Consider the following 8473-nt stretch of genomic DNA (forward strand, 5'->3'; position numbering starts at 1 on the left):
CTGCAAACAAACCTGGGATTGTGCTTCAGTCTTCATCAGCCTCTTCATTCCAGACAGCATCTTGAACAGTTCTTTCACATCAGGTGCTGGTCCATATGCCCTCTAGAGATGAATGTTCAGAGGGAGAGGCCATGCCCAGAGGAAAGCGAGCAGCCACTGGTAGGTGCACCACCTACCCACGGACTTGGCTGAACTCTAGTGCTGGCTATCCAGCCTTTTATCAAACCAATGATTAAACATTTACCACACAGCAGTTACGTTATTGAAGGATCACAATCTATGGCATAGAGCAGATAGCTGAAAGAGCACAGGGCTGTTGCTATTGCTTCAGAGGTGCCGGGAGTTCTCTTTCTGTGCAACTCTCCCCACATTTCTGCAGGAATGGCCCTGGTACTTCCTTCTCATCCACAAGTCTCAGTGTCGCTGCTTCTGCTGCTGTCCGTGCTCAGCTTGGCTGCAGGTGGGAAGCTGCTGATCGTGCCTGTAGATGGGAGTCATTGGCTCAGTGTGAGAGACATGAAATAATCATCGCAGCACTGAAGTCAGTTTATATATAAATCCAACAAACAGTTTTATTATGAAAATATACCCAGTCCCTTTCACACAGGAAGAGGTGGATGACATGTTCCAGAGGACTGGTCAGGATGCATTTGCAAAAGGACCCTCTCTGGAGTCCTATTGAAAAATAGTTCTTCTGTGTTCCTGTCTACTTGTAAACAATTACTGTACAACAAAGAGTTAATCAGATATCTTCAGGAGAGTAAGTTTGATGCTGTCTTTACAGATCCACTGCTACCTTGTGGGCAGATAGTAGCTGAGCATCTTTCAGTTCCATCTGTGTTTTATTTGCAGCAAGTACTGTGCGGGAGCTGCTCCATGCCCACCGCCCTCTGGGGCACAGCCTTCTCCTCACCCCCCCTGACCATCCCCTGACTTTCACTGTCAGCAGAGAGCAGAGCTCAGCTCTGCACCTCCACTCTCCGTGAGAAGCTGCGGCCCACCACAAGGAGCCTCCCCTCAGCCTCCTCTTCTCTGGGCTGTACAAACCAAGGGACCTCAGCTGCTCCATATGTTTCTCGCTTTGCAGACCCTTCCCCATCTTCATTGCCCTCCTGTGGATGCTCTCCAGTAGTGTTGGTTTTTTTTTAATCTATTTCCCCTACCTCTCATGCCTACAGGCCTAGTTTGTTGTATAACAAAAGAGCATGCCATGTGCACTAGCCGTAAAGGATACTGTTATTCTTAAGTCCAACTCTTCAGGCTGTCGCATGTCTCTCAGGGAAACGTCATCAAACTTCTCCTTCAGTTGTGTCTGTGTAAGGGCTGCTAGTATTCTTCTGATGCTTGATGTGTGTCTGAAGCACAGTCCTACCCAAAACCACCCCCGCCTCCAAGCATTTCAGGCTGCTTTTTCTTTATTGAGAGGTGTCAGTATTGTTTCAATGAAGACATCTGGATATCTCAGTAAGAAATGAAGAAAGTCTTTTAGATGTAATTGGCTCTGAGTAACCCTTTATTAGTCGTGTACTCTCTGCTAAAAGACAGCTTTGAAACTAGAGCAGGTTTCTCGTGGCTTCTTCACTCAGGACTGTTGATGCGATGTTTGCTGTTTCTAAGCATCTTCTGCGTGAGAGTTTTGTTTGAGGAGATCTTTGTTCATCCTCTGATCCATTTTGTCATTGCATATTTTCTCTACATCTCTGCCTCTTTGATTTTTTTTTCTTTTAAGGAAGATACACATAGTAAAAATGAAGCATTTTGAAGAGGGTTCACAGTAGGCAGTCAGTCTAGAAAAGCAGAGATGGAATCAACTGTGGTTAAACTTTTACAGAGAGCTATGACAGAGAATCTGTGACAGCGGTCTCCAAATCCTGGAAAGAGTAGAGAAGGTGAAAGGGGAACTGATATGCACTGTTTCTTCCACTACTTGACCTATAACAAACACTCTAATGAGGAAGCAGCAAGCTTAAATAAACAAAGGAGAGTAGTGTTTCGTACCACACACCAAAAACCTCACCAGTAGCAACACCACTAAGGATGTTGGGGGTTCTTTGTACACAGAACCTATAAATGAATTTTAAAAGAATGGTTAATGAGAGAGACATGGTAACTACTGGAATTTGTAGAATTAGGAATAGGTATTCACTGATTCCTCCAAATGGAGGTACTTACTGTGCTCTTCCCAGTGTACAGCCTTGACACTCAACTCTGTACTTCAGCTTTATTTTCTCCAGGTAGATATCTCTTTTTTTCCTTCACCTTTGGAAGAGGCTGAACTTACTGTTCTGCCAGGGGACTTCAATCTCTGGACTCATGTAAGCTTGAATCTGTTGCAAGGTGTTTGTGTGTTGCTTAAAATCCAGTGGCACAACCTTTAAACTCTTATGCACGTGCTGTTAGCCTTAAGGTTTTATCTGTTTGTTTGTTTGTTTGTTTGTTTGTTTAATCTCTTTAATGTTGCTTTATTGCATTATGTTATTAGTGTTATGCAGATAGATACATGTTTGGCAGAAATGTCAGCAGGGCTGAAAGACTACATAGAATTGACCATACCTCAAATTTACCAGTTCCCTCGGTATCAGAGTTCTTCTTTCTGTCTAGAGAGTGAAGTATGAAAATCACTTTACACTTAACATTCCACCTGGAGAGCTTTGGTAAATCTGCAAACTTTTGGCATCCACCTTTAACCTTTCTGTGAAATCTGCTTGATGAGATCAGCTTGATCAGGCCCCTCTTTGAAGCACAAACTGTAGATAGCCTCTCTTCTAGGTTTATCTTGAAAGTTTAATGTGCTTTTGCATGTTCTTCCTATCTGCTGTTAAATAGACACTTAGTCATTCACTCACTTATCCACTTAGTATTTCCTGGACATCCACTCTGTTTGTTGCCACAGCTTCAGCCCAGTTTCTCAGGAGTATTAAAGCGCTTCAATCCCACTCAAATCAACCTGATCTGGATGTTTAAGGAAGTCCTCAGGCTGGAACTCCTCAACATTAGGTCAAGTCAGCCATGGTGTTATACAGGCAGACCGTCTAAACCTCAGGGGTAAAAAGCACTGACACGTTTTCCAAATCTTAGTAGAACTATAGAATTGCTTGAGTTGGAAGGGATCCTTATAGGCCATCTAGTCCAACTCCCCCGCTGAATCTCTCCAACTGCCATTTGCAGCCATTACTTGACCTTATACCATGATTGCTATCAAGAAAAGTTTGACTGCATCATCATTGTTGATCCATCTAAAGCAGTTGCAGGCTACTGCAGAGTGTGACAGAGAACAGGACTTCCAATATGGTGATTTTATGTTGTTGTTTCATTTTGTTTAGTTTTTCTCCTCAAAAGTCTAAGCACAGCACCTGCAGAAGCAGCTCAAAAGCTTTGTCCTCCCTTTCTTCCAGCAATCAGAGGACAGAAGTGGAAAATTCCCACTGTCTCATACCACAGCTAGGTCTTCTTAACTTTGTTTGAAATTAGCTATTTTCAAGAAATCTCAAAAAATTTTGGCCCAAACCTCAAATTTACTAATTTACAAATTTACTACTAACATGCCCTCTTGATCAAGGACTGCCTTTTCTGGTGCATCATTTCTTTCAAAAAGAAGTTTGCCCTCAGCTGCTCTCTTATGAACTCCTATGATCCCTCGTGAACAAGGACAGCTTATTCTGCTTTGTCATGGCTTATATTAAAAAGCTTTGGTTAATATGTTGCCCAAACTTTGGTGACACCACTGTTGTGGAAAAAAGGATGGAAACTAACTCTGTGTATAAAGCCCAACGCTCACGGTGTGCCACAGAGAATGATTTTGTGGATGAATACCCCAACACTCGGTAGTGTATGCAATCACACACAATAAAGAGAGCTGCTTTGACTCTGAATTTCTGTAAGAAGCAGCGTAAGATGGCACATGAGAGGATGATTTGAAAAAGAAGACTTTGGGTTTTTAGCTATCTACTCTTCCTCCATAACTTATTCAAATCTCCCTAGTGAACTTTGTAAATAGTAAACTTTGTAAAAAGAGCAGATGTCAGTCATTTATTCACTGTTTCACACCACTGTGATGTTGCAACAGCAGAAGTTATTGCTATATTTGCATCACATTTTCTACTGTAGACCAAAGGCTTTCACTTTGATAACTGCTACCATATAGAAACAAATCTGAAGATAAGCCTTATCAACCTGCTGCCTATCAAATCTCTGTCAATCTTTACTTCTTGTTTATAGTGGTACAAAATTATGGAAAGGTCAGATTTCTGTGACAAGCGTTGTACCAACAAGCTGAACAGACGTGAAGCAGGGAGTTCAGCATTCACAGGATGTTAATCACTGGGCACTGACAGTGGCTGCTGGGTCAGGCACTGCCTCCCATTCATGGCTTTGTTCAGTGTTTCACTTAAGCACATTGTCTGTTGCTATCCCTCAAGCACTTGAATGCTCTAATGTTAACGCCAACGCTCAACTAACTGTATCTCATTTGTCTGAAGCCTTCGCTGTGTGTGCAAATCATAAATTCAACCTTTACTTAAAGTTAAAAATTACCCTAATTTATGCTTACGGACCATTAGGAATTAAACATTTACCTTAGCAAAGATGGAAGAGCAAAGTACAAGTCATTCTTTCTTGCTTTCGGGATCTCTGCATCCACATAAAGTCTTGTGGACATTCTACAGAAGGGAAATGGCCTCTTTGCATCCAGGAGTTCATTTTCTTGCCTCCTGGGCTGTGATTTTCCTACTCCTGAGGACCTTTTCTGAAGGTGGGAAGCTTTTGGTTATCCCTATTGATGGCAGTCACTGGCTCAGCATGCGCCTGGTTGTGGAGCGGCTCAGACATAGAGGACACGAAATCGTGGTCGTTGCTCCAGAGATAAATTTGCGAATAGGTGTGTCGATGCATTATACCATGAAAACATACCCCGTGTCTTACACCAGGGAGTTTGTGGAAGCAGAATTTAAAAAGCTTGGCTATAAGAGTTTCATACCTCAACCTTTCTTGGAAAAATTCTCAAAAATAGCAAATATTACAACAATGTTTTTTGATTCATGCAAAAGGCTTCTTTCCAACAAAGAGCTGATGAAATATCTTGAAGAAAGCATGTTTGATGGTGTCTTTATGGATCCTTTTTTTCCCTGTGGACAGATAGTGGCTGAACATCTCTCCGTACCTTCTGTGTACCTCGTACGGGGACTGCCGTGCAGCCTGGACTTCCATGCTACCCTCTGCCCAAATCCTCCCTCCTACATTCCCAGGTTCTTCACGCACTACACGGATCGCATGGGGTTCTTCCAGCGCCTCGGCAATCTCCTAGTTAGCCTGAGCAGTACCTTAACCTGTAGATTTCTTTATTCACCATATGATCATTTGATCAAAGAATTCCTTCAAGAGGAGGCAACATTGCTTGAACTTTTAAGCCGTGCATCTATTTGGCTAATGAAGTACGACTTTGTGTTTGAGTATCCCAGGCCAGTAATGCCTAACATGGTCTTCATCGGAGGCATAACCTGCACTCGGGAAAAACTGTTATCAAAGGTTAGTTACCTTTTTATTTTCCCCCTTAGTTTCCTATGGTTGCACTGTTTGCTTCCACCATTTTCCTAGGCAATGACCATGTGATATCAGAAAGGGGGCATGCTCTAGAACATGCTGCCCAGGGTAACATGTTCTAGAAGATACACAGTCCCTGCAGTTCTTGAAGGCCAGTTTGAATAGGGCTCTGGAAAATCCGATCTGGAGAGTGGAAACCCTGCCTGTGCCAAGGGGTTGGAACTGGGTGGGCTTTAAAATCCCTTCCAACACAACCATTCAATAATTTCATATTACTGATAGACTACAGTAACACCTTCAATCAGATGAGGGGAGAGGAGGGAAAGGTAAATCCTCTCTCTCTGCTGTGCTGCACTGGTGGATGATGATGTGTCCTGAAGATGAACCTGGAATGGTGCTTCAGTCATCATCAGCCTCCTCATTCCAGACAGCTTCTTGAACATCTCTTTCACATCCAGTGTTGGTCCGTAGGTCTTCTAGAGGTGAATGTTCAGAGGGAGAGGCCATGCCCAGAGGAAAGCGAGCAGCCACTGGTAGGTGCAGTGGTGATGTGGGCATGACAGATCTCCTGTGGACGCAAAAGTTTCATCCTGAGAGAGGCTATTAGAAGCACAGAGCCACACACAGCCACTCCTGCCTCCTTCCAGGGTCACACACCTCTCTTCCTCTAAAAGGAACAGATGGGGCGTAGCTGGTGGGTTCAATAGGACCATCTACCCATGGACTTGGTTGAACTCTAGTGCTTGTTATCCAGCCTTTTATCAAACCAATGATTAAACATTTACCACACAGCAGTTACGTTATTGAACGATCACAATCTATGGCATAGAGCAGATAGCTTAAAGAGCACAGGGCTGTTGCTATTGCTTCAGAGGTGACCGGAGTTCTCTTCCTGTGCCGCACTCCAACATTTCTGCAGGAATGGCCCTGGTACTTCCTTCTCATCCACAAGTCTCAGTGTTGCTGTTTCTGCTGCTGTCCGTGTTCAGCTTGGCTGCAGGTGGGAAGCTGCTGGTGGCGTTTGTGGATGAGAGTCCCTGGTTCAGCATGCTGGAAATGTTTGAAATTCTGAAGCAGAAAGGACATGAAATAGTCATCGTTGCATCTGAAGGCAGTTTAAACATCAGCCATCAGAGAATTTTCTTCTGAAAACCTACCGAATATCTTTCACAGAGGAAGGGATGGTTGACAGTTTGCAGTCATTTCTAAAGGATATATTTGAAGAAGGGTAATTTCTGGAAAAATTTTTTAGAGAACGTGAAAATGTGAAAAAAGTTTTTGAGACAGGCTTCATATCCTGTAAACAGTTACTGTACAACAAAGAACTCATCAGATATCTTGAGGAGAGTAACTTTGATGCTCTCTTGACAGATCCTGCATTCCCTTGTGGAGCAATACTGGCCGAGCATCTTTCCATCCCTTCTGTGTATTTCATGAGGTTAATACCATGTGGCTTCGATATTGAGGCCACCCAGTGTCCCAGTCCCCCTTCATATGTCCCCAGGCTATTTACAGACAATACAGATCACATGAACTTCCTCCAGCGTGTGAAGAATGTTATCTTTGACACCTCCAATCTTTTTCTTTGTTACTTTATTTTGAAACCATATGAAAAACTGGCTTCTGAGTTCCTTCAGCGAGATGTGATCACACTAGATCTCTTAGGCAAGGCTTCCGTATGGCTTCTGAGGTTTGACTTTGTGCTAGAATATCCAGCACCATTGATGCCCAGCATGATTGTAGTTGGAGGAGTAAACTGTGCTCATAAGCAGCTACCTCAGGTGGGTTGTGCTCTGTTTTTAATACTTGTCTTATACAGTTCTATGCTTCTGTTTTTTCCTGTGTAGGCAGCTCCATCTTTCATTTACAAAGTATGCTCAAATGAGTGTCAGCAAGTTGTTTCTTACTTACTTTTCTTTCGTTTTTAAGACATCATTCTCCCAGTTGGTTGAGGATAGGCAAGTGTGTGTGGTGAGTGTAGGGAAGTTTCCCATCTATGTATGCCACTGGAGTGGTGCTCCATTTGAAAGCTTCAACCTTCATTAGGAAGGAAATCTATGTGAAGGAAATTTATCCAGGAAGTGAACATTGGATTTGTAGCAGACTACTTTTCATTATGTGTTATTGAACTACCTTTTGTATGGAGTCGAGTAACTTTGCTGGTCTCATAAGTACCTCACAGTGAGTGAAGGAAGGTTGGTAGAAAATCTGAGGGGCTGTGAAACAATCAGATACAATCATTTAACTTGGCAAATTAACACTGTTGGGAGTAGTGTCTGTTATTTATTGAGATATTTCCATCAGGCTTCTGTCCTGGGGCACATTTCCTGCCTTACCACTGCTTTCTTTGTCAGTGAAATTGTCTGCAATACACAAGGTTATTTCCCAAGACAGGACGAACAGGAGTGTCAGAGGTGATGAACACTCAAGCAGCGTCTGTATTTACAGGCAGACATCAGAGAATCTTTCCTTGGTGATGTGCATGTTATATATGAGATCCCATAAGTGTTGTGAGGCTGAAGAACGTTTAGTGGGTTGGTGGATCCTGGTGAATGGCAAAAGAACTGCCAAAGTGTTTTTCTGAGTTTTTCACCTAGAATTTCTTCCGGGGCTGCTCTCAGTTGAAGAGAAATTCTTTGCTCTTCTACTGAAGGTCTGTGGTGGGACTTTGTACCCACTAGAGGGAGGAATTGCCAAGTTCTGTCGAAAGTAGGACGAAGTGCTCTGTTACCTGACTTCTCTACTCAGATTGTGGCCAGGCATTGCAATGAGCATTGAGAGGCTACCCTGCCTATGTTAGGGAGTTTGGAACTGGGTGAGATTTACAGTCCCTTCCAACACAACCACTCTGTAATTCTGCCATTCTGTGGGTGTATGATGGGGCCTCCAAGCAGATGTGGGCAAAAGAGGACAAAGCTAACCCGTCTCTCTCTGC

The 8473-nt window shown here is 43.2% G+C and overlaps 1 protein-coding gene and 1 pseudogene across 1 annotated transcript; both read left to right on the forward strand.

Annotated features, from left to right (window-relative positions):
- The first annotated feature begins 583 nt into the window (after positions 1-583).
- On the forward strand, positions 584-6080 carry LOC116217593 (annotated as a pseudogene).
- A 690-nt stretch (positions 6081-6770) lies between these two features.
- LOC109364174 (UDP-glucuronosyltransferase 1-2-like) lies at positions 6771-8466 on the forward strand (the record flags this gene model as incomplete). The annotated part of the gene is made up of 1 exon (XM_031557475.1): positions 6771-8466. A coding segment is annotated over one exon (615 nt), but the record flags the coding sequence as incomplete, so codon positions are not given.
- Positions 8467-8473: the final 7 nt, after the last annotated feature.

Source organism: Meleagris gallopavo (genome assembly GCF_000146605.3).
Source record: "Meleagris gallopavo isolate NT-WF06-2002-E0010 breed Aviagen turkey brand Nicholas breeding stock chromosome 7 unlocalized genomic scaffold, Turkey_5.1 Chr7_random_7180001955150, whole genome shotgun sequence".
NCBI classification, from domain to species: domain Eukaryota; kingdom Metazoa; phylum Chordata; class Aves; order Galliformes; family Phasianidae; genus Meleagris; species Meleagris gallopavo.